Genomic DNA, 20821 nt, shown 5'->3' on the forward strand with positions numbered 1-20821 from the left:
GACATCATAGGAAAGATTCCATAATGTAATTAGCAACGAAGAGTCAGATTTTTGCAAAGATACATTTCGAAAATTAATTTTAAAAAACATTCTTATATAAAAAATGGGTGGGCCGTGCAAAGAGAATTTTTTTTTTTTTTTTGCAAACTGGAAGGCTCAAAATACAATACAGCATTGAGACAGCCAAATGGGCTCACTCGGTTCGGGCACCCATTTACCCATTTCCTTAGACCCGTCGTCATCACCATCTTCCTTTAACCAGAAAATCGACCACGGTGGTGCGTTAAAAAATCACTGGTTGCAACGTTCTACTCGCGGAAGCGCCAAATCCCAACGATACCCCAAACCCCACTCACCCTTCTTCTCCCATATCCTAATCCCCAAATTCCCTCATTCAACTTTCCCCTCACCACCTTCTTCCACTTCCTGCAAGCTCAGCTAGGGTTTCCTCTTCTCTTAACCGCTCCATGTCGAAGAGGAAGTTCGGATTCGAAGGTTTCGGCATAAACCGCCAATCCACCTACAGCTTCGAGCGACCCCAGGCCCCTCAGCGACTCTACATCCCTCCCTCCGCGCGTCACGGCCACGACCACTACGAAGACACCGACATCGACAACATCGACTACGACGACAACAACAGCAACAACAACAACAACAAGGACGACGACGACGATTACGGGAGCAATAATAACAACGGTGGCGGCAACGACGAAGACGAAATCGACCCCTTGGACGCCTTCATGGAGGGGATTCACGAGGAGATGCGGGCGGCCCCGCCGCCGAAGCCGAAGGAGAAGGCGGAGGACCGGTACCGCGACGACGAGGACGACGATCCCATGGAGAGCTTTCTGATGGCGAAGAAGGATTTAGGGTTAACTCTCGCGTCGGACGCGCTGCACGCTGGGTATGATTCCGATGAGGAGGTTTATGCTGCCGCGAAAGCTGTAGACGCTGGTATGATTGAGTATGATTCCGATGATAACCCTATTGTTATTGACAAGAAGAAGATTGAACCCATTCCTGCTCTTGATCACTCTTCCATTGATTACGAGCCCTTCACTAAGGATTTTTATGAGGAGACACCTTCAATATCAGGTACTTTCCTATATAACCCTGAAATTCTTTTTGTGCGTGTTTGGATTCACGTTTCATCCAAGATTACATTTTATGTCGGGGACTTGATTATAGGTCTAGAATTGATTTTGAGGTGAAACAACTTTATGTAGCTTTTGCGATAAAAAAATATATTAAATTTAAATATTAGCTTGCCTTTCAAATTTCAAATAAAAACACCCAAACATAAATTACATCACTTCAAAATCAATTTTGCAAATGCTCACTCAAACACACACTGAATCGCACTGTTATAATTATGACTCTTTTGTTATGATGTTTAGTGGTTTAGAACATGTTCTGTAATCCTGTTTGTGGAACTGTGAGCTTGGAAGAGAATTTAATTGAGTTAACTGAGATTGAACATCTGGCGTTTCTTTTTTCTGTATTTGATTCCAGGTATGAGTGAGCAGGATGTAAGTGAATACAGGAAGAGTTTGGCTATTCGTGTATCAGGTTTTGATGTTCCCAAGCCAATAAAGGCATTTGAGGACTGTGGGTTTTCTTCACAGATTATGAATGCTATTAAAAAACAAGGATATGAGAAGCCGACAACTATACAATGTCAGGCTTTGCCAGTTGTGCTTTCTGGCAGGGATATCATTGGTATAGCAAAAACTGGTTCTGGTAAAACTGCTTCTTTTGTACTTCCTATGATCGTGCATATCATGGATCAGCCTGAGCTTCAGAAGGAGGAGGGGCCCATAGGGGTGATATGTGCACCTACCCGAGAATTGGCACATCAGATTTTTCTGGAGGCCAAGAAATTTGCAAAAGCGTATGGGGTACGTGTCTCTGCTGTCTATGGTGGAATGTCAAAACTTGAACAGTTCAAAGAGCTTAAGGCGGGATGTGAGATAGTTGTTGCTACCCCTGGCAGATTGATAGACATGCTGAAGATGAAGGCATTGACGATGATGAGAGCAACTTACCTGGTGCTTGATGAGGCTGATCGGATGTTTGATCTTGGGTTTGAGCCGCAAGTAAGGTCCATTGTTGGGCAGATTAGGCCGGACCGCCAAACCTTACTCTTTTCTGCAACTATGCCTTGTAAAGTTGAAAAGTTGGCCAGGGAAATCCTTTCTGATCCTATTAGAGTTACTGTTGGAGAGGTGGGGATGGCAAATGAAGATATTACTCAAGTTGTTCACGTAACTCCTTCCGATTCTGAGAAATTGCCCTGGCTTTTGGAAAAGCTGCCTGAAATGATTGATCAAGGTGATACCCTAGTTTTTGCTTCGAAAAAGGCTACTGTGGATGAAATTGAATCACAATTGGCTCAAAGAGGCTTTAAAGTTGCTGCATTGCATGGTGATAAAGATCAAGCTTCTCGTATGGATATTTTACAGAAGTTTAAATCTGGCCTCTACCATGTGCTAATTGCAACTGATGTTGCTGCCCGTGGTCTTGACATCAAGTCAATTAAGTCAGTGGTAAACTTTGATATTGCAAAAGATATGGACATGCATGTCCATCGCATTGGAAGAACAGGCCGTGCTGGTGACAAGGACGGGGTTGCATACACTCTTATAACTCTGAAAGAAGCACGATTTGCTGGTGAATTGGTCAATAGCTTAGTTGCTGCTGGTCAGAATGTGTCTGTGGAGTTGATGGATCTTGCTATGAAGGTAACAATGCCTTCCATGATATTCTTTGATGCTCATGCAATTTATATACCATTTGTAGACTATCCTATCTATGTAATTGTTTCTGCTTCATGCAACTGTAGGTTTTTAGAATCTTCTATTCATCCTTGAGTGATACTTTTGTAGATTTTGTTGATTTGTTGTCACTTGTGAGTGTCAGTATAATAATGCTATTTACATGCCAAGAATTTAATTATTAATAAGTTTTACTTTGACAAAGTTATGAGTTGAATTAATGCTGGTTGAGGTAGTTTAAGAGGACAAGTTCATCAGAAACTAAGGGACTGTTTGTTTACTATTTTTGAAAACTGTTTCTATTTTTAAAAGCAAGAAAACCAAAAAAAACCCTTGTTTGAACTTTGATAAGATTAGTTTTTAAATTTGTTTTCAAAACTAATACTCCTTTTGTTCCTAATTATGAGACCCTTCCAACTAAATTAAGTCCCTTAAGAAAAATAGTTATCGCATTAAATTTGTCAATTATTTGTACTACCATTCCAAAATTACCCTTTTATTCTCTCTCTATCCACTTGTTTCTCATTAATGTTTGGAGAGAGAATAATTCAGTTAGGGCATGTAGGGAAAAAATAATTAATGCATCTAGAAATTAGAAAAGAGTCTTGTAAAAAGGGACAGGCAAAATTTTGAAAAGGGTCTTATAATTAGAGATGGAGGGAGTATCTCTTTTGGTTTTTAAAATAAAAAAATCATAACCTCTTTAAGTTGTTCTGGTTTTCTACTTTTTCAGTTTTCTATTACTCAAGTCCTTCCTTGCATTTTCATATCTTCTCCCCCACTTCTAATCTCTTAAAATTAAATATATTAATTTTCTTGGGTTTGCCTGTTTGAAATGAGCTTGTCTTTTTTATTGGTTTAGAAATCATTGAATTACTCCTTTTAAATATGAAAAGTGGCTTGTGGAAAAATAATTGGGTAAGCTTGTTGTTGAGGAATTGAATATTAAACAAAGGCCATGGAAGTATACAGCTATGAAAATCTATTTGTTATGAACAGTTTGGTAGTAAGAGTATGGAAGTGCAAAATTGTTCCAGGGGTGCTTGATATGAACCCCCCACCCTGATGCACTAGAGTTGTTGACTTTGTCATCTTGCCTTCTTTGCTCTAATCTTTAATCCTCAAACACCTTGTGACCTAATCTTTAGCATGTGCAGAATAATAGATTAGTATTTATAACCATTTATCTTATTATACTGTAGGGTTAGTGCACTGAAAAAAGAGTTTATCATGGAGGTGCCTTTCTATTTTAATATTAATAGTATTTATTTTGCTTATATTGTTGTTATATTTATATGTTTCCAAATCTTGTCTTTTGATATTTTAAGATGGTCTAAAAGGTTCACAGCCCTATTATGTGTCTTGAAATTTTTTAATGACATTTTGTCTTGTAATTCAATAGGATGGGAGATTCAGGTCAAAACGTGATGCAAGAAAAGGAGGTATGAGATGTGACTTGCATTATTATGACTGTTGAATAATAATTTTGCTGAGCAAAAACTCGATGTAGAAAAGATATGATGTTGCTGCACACACCAGTTTATGAACCTTGTCATGATATTTGCAAGTGCTTGTTTGGAGAATCTATCTCTTAACATGGTTTGTATTATGCAGGTGGGAAAAAAGGCAAAGGTAGAGGAGGAGGTGGTGGGGGTGGCCGAGGTGTGCGAGGAGTGGATTTTGGCCTGGGCATTGGATATAATCCTGAGTCAAATAATGCACCATCTACCACAGCTCCCAGTCGATCTGCCGCTGTAAATTCTCTGCGAACAGGAATGATGTCACAATTCAAGAGTAACTTTGTTGCTGCTTCATCAAACTCTCAGAATCAAGGCTTTGGTAACAATACAAGCATGACTGCTAATAAGAGAACAGCACTCCCTGGTTTTGTATCCGGTGGATCAATTGGTGGTGACATAAATACTTATCAGAGTACTGCTTCACCCAATCCTGCTACATCAGCGGTAATTTCCACCAGTCAAGGTTATGGAGTAAATCCTGGTCAGAAGAGCACGAACAGGTCAGTTTTCTAAGTTGAACTTGCTGCATGCTTATCTTCATACATAATTTGGTTGCTGATGTTCTTCTTGTTTTCTTTGGCTGCAGTTCTAAACCTAAAGAAAGGCGGAGACCATCAGGTTGGGATAGATAGTTGTCACATTGAATGACACCCACTGCCAAATGTATCAATGTTCCTATATTTAGGTCAAGTCAAGAGTTGATTATGTCTGTATAAATAATGCACCAGTTTTCAATCACCTATATGATTTTAACTTCCAAGAAGTAGAAAGGTTTGAGGTTTGTTCGATTCTATTTTTTGTTTTTGAAAGCAGTAATGCCTCTTATCTTACGAAACACGTTCCGATTAAATGGATAGTTAATCATTAGTATGGGTAAGGTAATTAAATGTTTTTTTCTTTTTGCGTGTGAGTGTGAGAACTAATTTATAAATATTAATTGTGTGCTTTTATTAGTAAAAAAGCTTTTATTTTTTGACAAACAACATTCTCATGGGTGTAATTTTTTATTTTTATTTTTTTAGAAAAATATACTTATTTCATATTATTCGTGATAGATTCAAAGATACAATTGGTTAAATGTCCAAATACATGGTCGTTAGCCTAAAAGCTAGAAGCTCTAGCTAGATTATGGGTCACTTGGTTGGCTTTTTTCTTGCTAAACTCATCCTAAACTTTGGATAACAACTCTAGACCATGGGTGTAAATTATGTTGGAATTAAAATATCTTGTATTTAATATATGATTTTGTAGTTGTTCATTATGCATGAAAATGGTATAATTAATCATTTTTTTGTATTTTTTCAAATTATTATTTTAATTTTTGAAATCTCGTTTTTTTAAATAATATTTTACTAATACACATGATGATTTTTTTCTTCATATTATCGATATTGATAAAGTACTAAGTAAACATGAGATCAAATTTCTCGAACAAGCTCTAGCGAGTAAAAAAAGTAATTGAAAGGGGAAGCGTTATTAGATATTGCCAATAAAGTTATTTATGAAAATTAATTATTGATAAAAAATGGTACTAATATCATTATATTGTCATATAAATTTTTTCATTTTTCTTCAGTGAAAGGATGTTCTCTTGTATATTTATGAATAATTTTGAAAGTTTGTCAATAAAGTACCAATATATTGTTGCTTTGGGTTCAAATTTTTTAAACAAATTTTAGAAACAAGTTCAGGAGATGAAAAAAATGTAATATGAGAAATTATATTAATGATGATTAATCAGGTTTTTAGTAGGGATTGATCTTTGATAAAAGTTGGTAAATATTTGTATCAATAACAAGATGGTCCAAAATTACTACCGATAAAATTAAAAAAAAAATCATGTGAAAATTTCTTTCAGTATTCTGTTTCTTAGCTCCTTAGATATTTAAAATTAAAATATTTTATATATTAAAAAAATATTACGTAGCACATATTCATTTTTAAGAAAATAAGAGTGTATATTTTAAAATAAAGAAGTAAAAAGTGTTATTCAAACATCAAAAAATGTTTGTCACTCTTTTATTTTAATCAATATGCAAATAATTATAAGACATGGTAAATTATTATTTACTAAACAGTGACGGCTTGTATTTGTTTTGATGTTTATTTTTTGTTATTTGTTTGCATTTTGAATACTTTTTAAAATTAAAATGCATATTTTTAAAAAACTCATAATATTTATATGTTTTTTATTTAAAAAAGACAATATTTCAATATCTTTTCAAAAGTAAAAAATAATACTCCATCTTCTAAAAATTTATAAAAAATAAGTGCACGACATCATAAGTTTAAACATAATAACTAATTCTTAAAATATTTGTTTTTTTTTTTAAAAATGCCATAAAAATCATACCATCTCGCTCCAACTTGCTTTATTGTAATTAAGGTCTTTTTGTTTCGTTCTAAAATCCCATAAACCCTCCCAGACCTGACCTGGGAGTGAAGTGGCTCCATTAAATTAAAGAAAATATAAATATTCGTATGATTCTCCAGATCTGTTTATCCACCTTAGGTTGAATTCATCGCCGAGCATCAGATCCGAAATGTCGATCGGAGATGCTTTTCTGTGCTTACTGTTCATCGCAACTTGTTGGATTTCCGCTGCTTCTGCTGATTCCATCTATGGCTGCGGTGGATTTGTCGAGGTAAACTAATTTATTTACGTTTTAACCAGCTTCTGTAGTGAAACACGCAACTGAAAGAATTGAAACGCGATTAGTATTACACTTTCTCCTCAGCAACTGCGAGATTGGTTTTCAGGCATTCGGATTGGGATAACAAATGCACGGATCTGAAATTTGTGCTCTAAGTCACTATTCGTTTGTCGTTTTGTGATTTCTGTTTTTCTATTCACATTTATCTATGATGAATTCGGTTGTATATTTTTAGTTTGATATTTGTTTTTTAATTTTTCATTTTTCGCGTTTTTTTTTTGTAATATTCGGTCGATGCTAATCTTTGCTTACAAATTTGAGTTGCCGCAGGCGAGCTCATCGTTGGTGAAGTCGAGGAAACAAACTGATGCCAAATTGGACTATTCCGATGTCACGGTAAGTGCATGTAAAATTCTTTTTTAGTTATTTAATTTATAATTTGTAAATATTTTCATCAACTTACTTGCATTGAATAGTTATTTAGCTAGCCAAAAATATGAGAAAAATCAGTGAATGTCAGTTGTGAACTTAGGATGAGTTTATGTTGACAACTAACGTAAGTGCTTCATTATGTTCTTGGGTCAGTTTCTTTAAACTTATTTGTTGCAATAAGTGTTTATTTTAATAAAATTAGTAGCTTTCTGTTTTTTGGTATGTTTGTTTAAATTGTTTGTGCTTATTTTAAGAAGCAAATCCTATTTGCTTCTTAGAAAAACACTTATATAAAAAACACTTATTTTAAAGTTGCTTTTTTTTAGGTTTAAACAAACTCACCCCTTATCACATGACAGCTTTTGCCATAAATTTGATTGTGAATTATTGGAATAAGCTAAAAGGAGCTTATTTTGATGAGTTGCACCAATAAATTTAGGGTGTGTTTGGGTAAATAACTTAAGACCTTAGATAAACTTCTACATAAACACTAATTAGGAGAAAAAGACAAGAAGATAAAATATATTGAGCTTCTCCCATAAGCTGAAATAAACTTATGTACTTCAGTTTTTGGAAAAGTTAGATGAGAGAGCTTCCATAAAAGTTAAGTGCATAAATTTATTTTAGCTTATGAGAGAAGCTCAATTCATTTTACCTTTTTTATTTTCTTCTCCTGTAAGTGTTTATGAAGTAGTTTATCTAAACAAGGCCTAAGTACTTATTCAGTTAGCCCTTATCACATGAGGGCTTATGCTATAGATTTTACTGCAAAACTTATTAGAATAAGCTTAAAAGAGATGAAAAAGCCGATGAGAGTCGTGCCATTTTCATAAACTCAAATAAGCTCCCCAGAAGTTCTTTCAAATGCCCCTTACTCTACCTTTGACTCCCATTTGATTTTGAACTCTAATTATTTTGCACAATAGTTGTAATGATATTACTGGCTTGGCTTGAAGTTTTCTGTTGAAAAGGGATACTACAGAAAAGCAAGACATGCATAAGACAGCCCCTTCATGTCCTTTTTGGCTTTTTGCTATATACTATTTTGTGGTATTTTACTTGGAGGAGGATGCTGTGTTACACATCCAAGGGAATTCCTGTTTGTTTATTAGGTATGATGCACTTGTTTCAACTTTTCAATGACAATTGATCATTTGTTGTAGGTTGAGCTTCAAACTGTGGATGGACTGGTAAAGGATAGAACACAATGTGCTCCCAATGGATACTATTTTATTCCAGTATATGACAAGGTAAAACTTACTTGAATTTGTGCACATTTAAGTATATTTGGGCAACTTCTGTCTACATAAATACAGAATGACATATATATGCCTTAGATGTGAGTTATTATTCAGTTTTTCTCAATGCAATTATTTTCATTACAGGGTTCCTTTGTAATTAAAATTAATGGACCTCCAGGATGGACATGGGATCCAGAAAAGGTTAGTTATTTCTCAGTTATAATCTGTATGCACAATCTCTCTCTCTGTCTCTCTCATTTTGACATAATCTGAAAGTATTCTTATGAATTCTGACATTTTCTTTGTATTTCCCCCTCTTGTACCTACAGGTTCCTGTGGTTGTTGACAATAATGGTTGCAATGGTAATGAAGATATAAACTTTCGTTTCACAGGGTAGGCTATTTTTTTTTTTGTTTAACTTTGTGGTTTTTGATTTTGGAGGAACTTATTAAAAGGAATCTTATGGCAAATGATAGTATTCTTGAGAATTTAGTTTTTAACTGGGCCCAATGGCGTCATGTAATCTATGTAACTAACTTCTGGCTGAATAAGGCTATTGTTGTTGTTGCTGTATGACCTGCTGCATCCTTTGCTTGCTTATACTCTAAATTTTGAAATTAACTGCAAAGTTTTGTATATTGTAGATTCACTATATCTGGTAGAGTTGTAGGAGCTGTAGGGGGAGAAAGTTGTTCAGTTAAAAATGGAGGTCCTTCAAATGTAAAAGTTGAACTATTGTCTCTTTCGGGGGATCTTGTCTCTTCAGTCTTGACTTCATCGTCAGGGAGTTACTTGTTTACAAATATAATTCCAGGTAGGGGAGTTTATGTTTACTTTTGGAAAGTTCTTGGGTTTTAACTTTTTTTATTATGTAGGGAGCCTCTTACACTATTGTGGAAATTATAACCACATATAAGTAGTTGTCGTAGATTTATGTATATAGGATCTATATTTATGTGACATGAAGATATGAAGCGTATTGAAAATGCATATGGTTTACAGATAGGTGAAATTGATTTCAAGTTTCCGCCTAAAAAAGATATGATTTAACTAGAAACAAACATGATTAATTGGTTGAGAAGTAGTTGAGGATGAACAAGATTTACTGGAGATGAACAAGATTGTCTAAATAATATTTTGTGCTTTTCAGAATTGTTCTTAAATCCAAAAAAAAAAATGGAATGAAAGTTAGTTGGGTAATTATGGATAAAAAGTTTCTCATTCTGCACTTTGCTATGAGTAATGTTGGAAATAGGAGCATTTAATGATGATTACTTTTCCAAGTAGCTTAGTTATTGTGTTTAGTTGAGTTCAATGTATTTTAGTAGTGATATTTTAATTGTTCTCTTGAAAATAGTAGTATTAATTATCTTTGTTATCATTATTATTATAAATAAATAGATCACTTTGCTGAGTGATACATGCTTTAGCAAATTTAGGAAATAAAATCTTTGTTTCCCTCCTCTTACAAGTAATAATACTGTCTAGAATTATGAATTTTGTTGATGTTCTCCATGGGTTTGGTTTAAAATCATTTGTTGCCAATTTTTTCATTATTTGCTATTATCCTACTCAAAATTGTTCAAACAAATGGACACTCCTGATGTAATGTGCAGGAAAATACGAACTACGTGCTTCAAATCCTGATATGAAAGTTGAAGTTAAAGGTTCAACACAGGTTGAAATAATGTGTTTGCTTTCAGCATTTTGCTTTGAGTTCATTCATACCCATTTCTTTTGTCACTCTTTAGTCTCGTAATACATTTAATGAGGTTGCATATTGTGCTTACTATTTTTTAACGTTGTATTTCTCGCAGGTTGAATTGGGCTTTGGAAATGGGGTAGTTGATGATATTTTCTTTGTCCCTGGGTATAGTATCGGTGGATTTGTTGTTGCTCAGGTAATGCTTGTTGAAGTGACAAATTTTAAAATTTCACTTTTCTTTTGTCATTGCTACATCATTTTCTATGTAAAATTGATAGTGTAGTGAAAAGATCCATATACATCTGACATACAACAACCACAACAAAACTTTATCCTACTAGGTGACAATGTCTGTGACCGAAGAAAAAGTAAATTCTTGTTTGCAGCAACTGCTTCATCTATTCACAATTTTATGAGATTGTTAAATGATGCTTCTGTTCTCAATCAGCTTTAACTTCCAAAATAGATTGATGTGGTTTATTTTTTAACTTGACATTTTAATTGAAACCTTTCTCATGTAGTTATGCCTTTCATTTTGGTTCTTCCTTTTCCAGGGAAATCCAATATTAGGAGTTCATATTTTCTTGTATTCAGATGATGTTTCTGAAGTAGAATGTTTGCAAGGTTCTGCTAATGGTCCACGACAAGAAGTTGCTCTCTGTCATGCTGTATCAGATGCTGATGGGAAGTTCACATTCAATTCAATACCTTGTGGTAATTACTTTTGAGTGCTTATTCTGTCATCTACCCCCTTTCGATGTGTCAAAGTGTGTGTGTGTTTCAGCTGAAGTGGAGCTCTTTGAGGAGCTTCTGAAACATGTTATTAACGTCCCATAGGGAGTGTTGAATTTATGGTGTCTATACATTGACAAAAAGGAATATTCTATCCCAGAGCCTTTTGCCATCTTGTTTGTAGTTTGTGCATTTTAACTTTTAAACAAACACTGCCGACTTGCAATTATTTGTATGGAACTTACTTTTAAAAATTCTAGGAACTTCACCCTTTACATACGTACTGCAATTAGTCTCTCCTTGCTATTGATCATATTAAATTTCACTTCAAATTGGTTTGTGTATTTATGCTTACTTTACAGTTGCTATTCATTTTTTGTAAGGATTGAATATTTATCATTCTGCTTTGATTGAAAATTGCTGCTTCTGGTTACATGCTGCTAGAACCTATTTTGCTTATTTTAGTGCTCGCATTTTTATCAATGTACAGGAAGTTATGAACTTGTGCCCTACTATAAGGGTGAAAATACAGTATTTGATGTTTCACCGCCCAGCGTCTCAGTTAATGTTAAGCATCAGCATGCAACAGTGCCTCAAAAGTTTCAGGTAGATTATATGGATAAAAATGTTTCACATGCTGACCATATTCACTATTTGTTTCCTGTTTAAAAAATTATAAATATTTGGTATGTTTAAACCAGTTTGGCTCAGTAATAATTATTGTATTTGTAATATTACTGATATTTGTCTATTATTTTGGTTACGTGTATGTTATTTTTCTCTCAATTATCTGCTATCAATGTCAATTCTTACAGGTAACTGGATTTTCTGTTGGAGGCTGCGTAGTTGATGGAAATGGCATGGGAGTGGAGGGGGTCAAAATCATAGTTGATGGTCATGAAAGGTCTATTACTGACAATCAAGGATATTACAAGCTTGATCAGGTATTAATATGGGTAAATGTGCTTCAGTTAGCGCATTTATTGGCAATACATTCTATTTTCTTTTTTCAGTCTATGGACTTCAGTTTCTGAATCTTTTGGTCTTGAATTTTCGTTTACTTTTGTCTCAATAATGTTTCTCTCCCTAGTCCCTACTTTTCTTCATTTGGATAGATTGGCTTTTTCTGTCAATCTGAGTATGCTAGAGTTTTTTCAATCTTCCTGGACCTGGATACTAATGAGGGCATAGCTAGGCCAGTGTATTGTTTTTAAACCTCATTTTAGATTGTGCTGATGCTGAGATCTTTCAATTGATTGTAGTTTCTTTTACATTTACATTTTATTTTTTTCTCTCTGATTTCTATGTTAAATTTATTAGGTTACATCCACGCACTATACCATAGAGGCCCAAAAGGAGCATTACAAATTCAAGAAACTGGAGAATTATATGGTAAATATATCATAAAAGTTTTAGCAGATTTTTTAGTTCATTATATTTCTCTTTTAGTATGCTGGTGAAAATTTGTTAGATGGTTGAAAGAAGCTTGGAATTTAGACTTGCTACCTATTTTGTAATAATGATAAATGCTGCTGCTTAGCTCTTGTTTCAAACTTTGTTTGCTCACTCAGGTATTGCCAAATATGGCTTCGATAGAAGATATCAATGCCATTTCATACAATCTTTGTGGTTTGGTTAGGATGGCTAGTGGTGATCTGAAAGTGAAGGTATGCATTTCCTCTTCATGTAATTATTTTAGTAACAATTTCATGTTAAAATTAAAGTTGGTCTTTTGATAATATACCAGGTGGCTTTGACTCATGGACCTGATAACGTGAAACCACAAAAGAAGCAAACAGATGAAAATGGAAACTTCTGCTTTGAGGTATGTTAGCTTAGTGGAATAAATCAATCATTTTTTTCCTTTTTGCAATGTTGACAGTGTCTCCTAATATCATGTGGATACTAAATAACAGATTCTACCATATGCTCTGAGAGTGTTAGCTGATTTGATAAGCAGCATGTTACCATCGAATCTATCTAATTTATTGTACTTTTCTATCTTTTGGTCACAAGCTTTGAGAGGAAAGTTCTGAACCTGGGAACTAAAAAAATTTGTGATATACTTTTATGCTTGTCAACAATAGATTTTTTTATCAACTGAATTTGAGATCCCAAAATGCATTAACCATATATTAGCAAAAATCGGAAACTTATAGTTGCAGCTTTAAGCCTATGACATAATTTTTCTAATACTGTCTTTTGTTTGAAAAGTTTGAGTTGAATCTGTTATTAAGGGATTTGGGCTAGATACACGGTATTTTATATCAAATATGTTAGTTGAAATGTAAGGGAAAAAAGGCCAATATTTAGCATCTGCAGTTCATTGAAGAATTTGTGCTTGAAGATGGTTCATAGCTATCCAAATCATGTCTCGAGTTCTCATTTTTTTCAAGTGTTAAAATAATTTTATGGCTTATTTCTTTAATGATGTTTCTAGAGTATCTGCTAAAGTTTGATTGCTCATTTCTTATCACTGATGTGTAAATCGTTTGTTTAATGTCTAGGTTCTTCCTGGTGAATATCGCTTGTCAGCCATTGCTGCTACTCCTGAGAATGCTGCTGGACTCATGTTTGCTCCATCGTATATTGATGTCGTGGTCAAAAGTCCCATGTTGAATATTGAATTTTCACAAGTAATTTTTCACCCATATTAGCTATAGGTTATCTTGTATGCTTCTTGGTTCTTTTTTCCTTTTCCCTTCAGTTTTTTCTGTATCATGCATGCTGAATTCTTTGGGGGATCAAAATTAGAGTCCTTTATCGACATAGTTGAGCATGAGATGATTAGTCTTATATGGTTGCATGATTTGTTTGGAAATATTAGTATGCAGATGATGTTATATAGCAGTGTGTTTGGATAAAAGAGTTTAAAGAGGGAATGCACTTTTAAGAGGATTTTAATAATAAAATACTATATTTTGGATGTTTAATAAAAGAATATTAAAAATACATTTCCATCAGATAATTTTCCTGGCAGAATGAAGACTTTTGGTTTTGAATGACATCTCATATGGTAGAAATTTAAGATTCCCCAGCTTCAGTGTGTCACTGTAATTGTCAAAGGAGAAAATGATGAGGTATCTCCCAATGCTGTTGAAATGATCGTAGAAGGAGCTACCAATATGGGTGACTCTGTATGCCTTCATTCAGGAGATGATGGGGTTTGAGTTCCTAAAATAAAGAAAGATCAAGTTGCTCTCCTTGCTCCACCATTGTCAATGAGATAAACAACTGGCCTTCGAGTGTTCCCTTTTCCTGTATAGTGTATAGTGTCATCAAGCACAGGTCAAACAAAATGACTGTAAAAATGGTGTTTTCTGTGAGAAATAAACTTCATATCATTCTCAATGATGTTTTCTGTGGCTAGATGTGGGTCATCCATCTATGGTGTTTCTGTCAGTGTGTGGCTAGGTACAGTGAGTGAATGCGATATTATGGTTGTGGCAGATTTCCAAAATTGAATTTCATGTATAATTATCCAAACACTAGGTTTTACAGATGATGGACATTGAACTACTGTGATTTAATTTCATGGTTTTTCAAATTCTTTGAAATTTTAGAACTCTATCCAAACACAACTTAAGATTCTTTTGATAACTTGAGTTTGGACTGGCTTAACTCAGTCCCAAAAGCCAGTTCATGACATGAGGATTGCCCAAGCTTTAATAAGTTTTACCTTGGCCATATCTATAGTTGATGCGAGATTTCGTCACCCCATTTATGCTCTTGACTAGACATTTGGAGTATGAAGATTAGAGATTTTTTTTTTTATACTGAGAAAGCCACGTGGCCAGGGAGATTGCACTGGATAATCCACGTGGCCTGGTTGATTGCCCTGGGAAATCTGTGGGGCCAAGTTCATTTTTGGACCGCTGACGGTGACCCAATATAAAATCTATAATAGGCCTTGATAACATCTTGAATGTGGGTTGGGCCTAACTCAACTCAAAAAATCAGTTCATGAAGTGAGGATTGCCCAAGTCTTTATTATATTTTGGCCATATTTGTCGATATGGGATCTTAACATATTAGAATAGAATTTCTATCCTGGATTTTATTTATTTATAGATTTCCTACATGGTTGAATTTTTTTTATTTCCTCTAAGCATCTTTTGCTTTTCCATTTTCTTTGGGAATCTTTATGACCTTATCCTCACAAAGACCAGGATATAGGCTCTGATTTTATATTGTTCTATTCTGATTGTGTGCTTTGTGATTGTAGGCTTTGGTCAATATTCATGGTGATGTATCCTGCAAGGAGAAATGTGGTCCGTTTGTATCTGTTACTCTGGTGAGACAGGCTGATAAACATAATGAAGAGAGAAAGACAATTAGCTTGACCACCAAGAGTAGTGAATTTCTGTTTTCAAATGTTATTCCTGGAAAATACAGGCTTGAGGTTGGCCTTTTTTGTTTTTGTATTCCCATTTTATCTAGTTTTTTAAGTAGAATTTCTTTAGTTTTGAGTTTTATTGCCTGCAAATTTCTTTTAAATTTTCCACTACTTCTGGTTCAGTATCAGTTTTTTTCTGGAAAGTTCTGATTCACTTGTTTTTTCCCCACTGTAATAATATTTGTTTTAGGTCAAACATAGTTCCCCTGAATCAGTGACCTTGGAAGATAATTGGTGCTGGGAACAGAGCTTCATAGATGTAAATGTTGGTGCTGAGGACTTAGAAGGAATCCTTTTTGTTCAAAAAGGCTACTGGGTCAATGTTATCTCCACTCACAATGTTGATGGTTACCTGACTCAACCTGATGGGTCAAATGTGAATTTGAAAATTCGGGTACAACAATTATAGTCCATCCTAATATGTCAGTACAATTGCAGCTTCACAAAATTCATTTCTGTTCTTTTGGTCTTATCTGCAGAAAGGTTTCCAGCATATATGTGTAGAACAACCTGGTGTACATGAATTTAGTTTTGTTGACTCATGTATCTTCTTTGGGAGTTCATCAGTGAAAATTAATACATCTGATCAATTGGTATGGAGAATACTGACATCCATGATTATATTTTTCAGTTTCTTCATGTATTATCATATTTGGTTCTTTTGAGGATCTTCTTCCGTAATTTTTTCTTTTTTGTAGCCCATCCATCTAATAGGAGAGAAGTATCTTCTTAATGGACAAATAAATGTGCAGTCTGGCTCACTTGATGCATTGCCTGATAATATAGTTGTTGATATTAAACATGATGGAGCTGGTGTTATTGATTATGCTACAGCCACATTTAAGTCCCATTCAAAAGATCAAATGGAGGCTGCTATATTTGAGTATTCCGTTTGGACCAATCTAGGAGAAAAGCTTACCTTCATTCCTCGCGACTCAAGGTACATCTATCTATTCTAGCTGGCTGTTCAAACAATTTCAGTTATAAGGCTTTTGTAGAAGCAGATTGGATCAAGGGAGGAAAATTGATTGTGTGAATACACAATAGCTACTATCTCAGTACAACTTTGCACATTTTTCCTAGAAAGATTGACTGTGTACAGCTTGTAAAATAATACAATACAGTATAGTGAATTTATACCATTTTATGCTAACTGTGTTCCATGCAAACTATTTCAAAAACTTTATTTTGTACCAATTTGATTTTATGGAGTTACACCCAATTTCTAGAAAAAAGTAGTTATAAATCTTAACATTGTATTATATGCTTCCAGTTTTCCTGTAAGGTTAAACATTTTAGTTAGCTTACCATTTTTTTATGGTTCCACGTTGCTTATTAGTGTTTTGTGCATATAATACACACAATTCTTTGATTCTAGGAAGTTGGGTTTGGTACTCTGTTTTTTTAATACTTTAATTGCTCATATATTTTCTCCTATCCCTTCCCTTCTGTCTCTGTAGCTTTGAAATGAAACTAATTCATGCACTAGAATTTGCCCAATTTATGGTTGACTTGTTCTTGTTTGGTTACAGGAATGATGGGCAGAAGAAACTTTTATTTTATCCTAGAGAACATCAAGTAAGTATCAAAATTAGTTTTTCTACTGATATTTTTGTGGGACTAACTGAGTTTCATTTGCAAAATCCATTTCCTTAGGTATCAGTGACTGATGATAATTGTCAAGTTTATATTCCTACATTTTCTTGTCAACTGGGTGTATATATTGAAGGATCAGTTTCACCTCCTCTTTCTGGCGTCCATATCAGAGTTTTTGCTGCTGGAGATAGCAGCTTTACTACACTTAAAAGTGGTGAATTGGTTCTTGAAACGACCACTGGTATTGATGGTTCCTTTGTGGCAGGTCCTCTGTACGATGATATTGGTTACAATGTTGAGGCTTCAAAGGTAGTCACTTTCTCAGAACAAAAAATAAATACCTTGTTTTAAAAATACTAAAAGCTGAGTCGTGAAATTTCTCTACTTATCTGTGATGTTTATGTTGCTATCTTGTTTCCTTACATTATTTGATTTATTTGTTTCTTGTTGGTATTTGTAGCCTGGATATCATTTAAAACAAGTTGCGCCTCATTCTTTTACTTGTCAGAAGCTTAGTCAAATTTCAGTACACATACATCACAAAGATGATTCTAAAGAGCCCATTCCTTCTGTTCTGTTGTCTTTGAGTGGTGACAATGGTTATAGAAACAACTCAGTATCAGGAGCTGGTGGGACATTCCTGTTTGACAATTTGTTTCCTGGAATGTTTTATTTGCGTCCTGTTTTGAAGGTACTATACTGTAGCTGGACATAACTGTTATTATGTTCTGCATTCTATTGCTTGTCATGTCTTTGACATGCAACTTTTTGTCAATCAGCTCTGGTTCACACGCTACTGCACCTGAAGTTAACAATATCGCTTATTAAGCACCAATACTTGCATTTTCTTGATGTATCCATATCAGATATGTATTTGATACCAATAGTCTTGGATATTTCATTGATACGTATATCACAGCCTTCAAAAAATAGTTATGAGTTGGATGAGACATGAAAGGTGTATAAGATAGAAACGTTGAAGCCTTGTCTTGATGAAAAAGAAATGGAAACTATCCTCTTTAAGGATAATGCTCAAGAAGGGAATGAGATTGGTACTATTCCTATTTGTAGGAAATAGGCAATAATTTATGATGACAATGATATATATATATATATATATATATATATATTATTTGAAGAAGTATGCAATAAATATGCTTTATGAATTTTTATACAAATTTAAATATGTATCTGGCATGTATTGCATCCTATATCACCGTATTGGGTAAATATCATATCCAATACACGTTGTATCTGTGCATCATAGTTTCTCTACACCCAAAGGGTGTAAAAACCTACTTGTGATTGACAAAAAGAAACGTGTGAAAAAGAAAAGGACAACTATTGCATTTCTCTGTCATGTGTAATCATTTTGCTTGCTTATCCAGAATCTTCATGTGTTTCTTTTCAGATTGAGTAGATCACCTCTTTATGCTTGTACTAAATTATTAGTAATTTTCTGCTTGTGTGCAACTCAATAATAAAGGAAGGATATTAGGATAAGAAGTTGAATAGTTTGTAAATATCAGGATTTTTTAGAAATTGATTATTAAAATTATGTTGGTCGTTGCTTAAGCTATATCTTTGCCAACTTCCTTATTCAGTGTATCTTATTATTATATTATGCCCTAGGAGTATGCTTTCTCACCTCCAGCACAGGCAATAGATCTTGGAGCAGGGGAGTTCAAAGAAGTTGTTTTCCAGGCCACACGCGTAGCCTACAGGTTTCATTTCCTATTGATATGATATTTTTGCAGTAATGACAGGCCTAGTTATATTAAATACTTGAGACAGACATACATAAATAGATTGTAATCTGTTTAAAACAAGGACATATCTCATTTAAGAGAAGTGAGAAGGGCCACCACTGGTTTAAATGAGAAACTTTATTCTGAAGCCCTGGGATAAAACCGCCACACATCTGATATAGGTGTGTTGATTGTGGAATTTGGGTGAGAGTGGGAGTGCAACTCACCAGATATTATCTCCATGAAAGTATATTTTTAGTAGTAATGTTACACGTAACACATTCTTTGCATTTTCATGTCATGCTGGTTCTCCTGCACCTATTTTAAATAATCCAGATTTTGCACATACCTCATGTAGTACATAACATTATTTTTTTCTTAAATGCTGAATTGTTTTGTAAATTCCATTTGAATTCGTAGTTGATTTAATAGATTGAATCATATCTATTCAAGTATGCATGATTAAAGTGTAATGTTATACTGGTGAATAGGGCACACAGAAAATATAAAACTGGTGTCCAGAGTAATTGCATACAACCGAAATACCAAACTACAGAGCAAATTGAGCAATGGACATGTTTGCACTATTTATATTTTTTTTACCAAGTAATTATATTAAATTGCTGGACACCCTGTAGCCTTTTCTACCTTTTCATGTGCTTGCACTTTTACACTTGAGCTTACTTTACTCTGGAAGATGCTGAGGTAAATCAACTCTTGCAGTGCTACAGGTATAGTGTCTCTCTTGTCTGGTCAACCCAAAGGAGAAGTTTCGGTTGAAGCCCGGTCAGAGTCAAAAGGCTATTTTGAGGAAACTGTGACAGATTCATCTGGAAATTATCGTCTGAGAGGACTACTGCCTGATACTGACTATGTTGTTAAAGTGGCTAAAAGGGATGTGGGCAGTTCTAATATAGAGCGTGCATCTCCAGATTCTATTGCTGTCAAGGTTAGTTCCCGGTAGCTATCTGCTTTAGATTTGCTGTTCTGCTCTGTTGTAAGCTTGGGTTGATATTCCCAGGTTGGAACTGAGGATATCAAGGGATTGGATTTTATAGTTTTTGAGGAGCCGGAAATGACAATTATAAGTTGCCACGTTGAAGGAAATGGTACAGATGAACTACATAAACACCTGATGGTAGAAATCAGGTCAGCTAGTGACCTAAACAAGATAGAGTCAGTCTTCCCCCTGCCAATTTCAAACTTCTTCCAAGTGAAGGGCTTATCAAAAGGCAGACACCTTCTAAAGCTTCAATCTGGTCTCCCATCAAGCTCGCTTAAATTTGAATCTGATATCATTGAGGTTGACTTGGAGAAAAATGTTCAGATCCATGTTGGTCCAATGAGATACAGGATTGAAGATCAGCTGAAGCAGGTTTCTTCTTTTGTCTCTACCCTTTCTAGTTTTGTCTGCCTTTTTTTTTTCAAAGTTCGCCATGAACTATTTTCTGTTTTCTTCTGTTGCTGCGGCTCATGTATTTTTTATTCTTATCTCTTGTACAATGCAGGAGTTGACTCCGGCACCAGTATTCCCTCTTATAGTTGCATTTCTAGTTGTTGCACTTTTTCTTAGCATGCCAAGGTAAGATTGATATTCCTACTTTTTCATCTTAACTGCAACTTTTGGATTTTATGGTCTTGTATCCTTATTGATCTCCTTCCCCTATCCCTATATGAAGATTGAAGGATTTGTATCAAGCCACGGTAGACATACCCACCCCAGGACTCACTGCGGCTTCAAGAAAAGACGTGAAGAAGCCGCTGTTGCGAAAGAAGACTTATTAAATCTCCTTTCTAACCATAGGAGTCATACGGTAGTATAACTGCTCTTAGAGTCTTAGTTGAGTTACTTTGATAACTTTCACGTTCTCTAATAGGTGTGGATGTTTTTCTTTATTTATCTGGTGGGGCAAAATGCGATAGAATGTAATTAATAATTGTTCCTTCAATTTTAGTATAATGTGATTTTACTTTTTGGCTGAGGAGAAAACGCAAATAGAAGCAATATGTATTTGTTGCTAA

General features: G+C 34.6%; 2 protein-coding genes across 2 annotated transcripts; both read left to right on the forward strand.

Annotated features, from left to right (window-relative positions):
* The first annotated feature begins 193 nt into the window (after positions 1 to 193).
* On the forward strand, positions 194 to 5054 carry LOC100805571 (DEAD-box ATP-dependent RNA helicase 24). Its single transcript, XM_003521549.5, has 5 exons — positions 194 to 1095; positions 1513 to 2741; positions 4177 to 4216; positions 4389 to 4794; positions 4881 to 5054. Exons 1-5 carry the CDS (start codon positions 468 to 470, stop codon positions 4924 to 4926), a joined length of 2349 nt encoding a protein of 782 aa, XP_003521597.1. The 5' UTR covers positions 194 to 467; the 3' UTR covers positions 4927 to 5054.
* Positions 5055 to 6673: 1619 nt separating this feature from the next.
* LOC100794049 (nodal modulator 1) lies at positions 6674 to 20821 on the forward strand. Its single transcript, XM_003520709.4, has 27 exons — positions 6674 to 6939; positions 7279 to 7344; positions 8544 to 8630; positions 8766 to 8822; positions 8951 to 9015; positions 9267 to 9436; positions 10239 to 10300; positions 10440 to 10523; positions 10882 to 11041; positions 11550 to 11665; positions 11875 to 12003; positions 12380 to 12451; positions 12631 to 12726; positions 12807 to 12884; positions 13567 to 13695; positions 15285 to 15461; positions 15646 to 15849; positions 15935 to 16048; positions 16154 to 16395; positions 16988 to 17033; positions 17112 to 17360; positions 17512 to 17742; positions 18684 to 18775; positions 19523 to 19748; positions 19821 to 20174; positions 20308 to 20381; positions 20479 to 20821. The coding sequence occupies exons 1-27, from the start codon at positions 6838 to 6840 to the stop codon at positions 20582 to 20584; spliced, it is 3588 nt and encodes a 1195-aa protein (XP_003520757.1). The 5' UTR covers positions 6674 to 6837; the 3' UTR covers positions 20585 to 20821.

The sequence above is a fragment of the Glycine max genome, chromosome 3, assembly GCF_000004515.6.
Source record: "Glycine max cultivar Williams 82 chromosome 3, Glycine_max_v4.0, whole genome shotgun sequence".
In the NCBI taxonomy this organism is placed as follows: domain Eukaryota; kingdom Viridiplantae; phylum Streptophyta; class Magnoliopsida; order Fabales; family Fabaceae; genus Glycine; species Glycine max.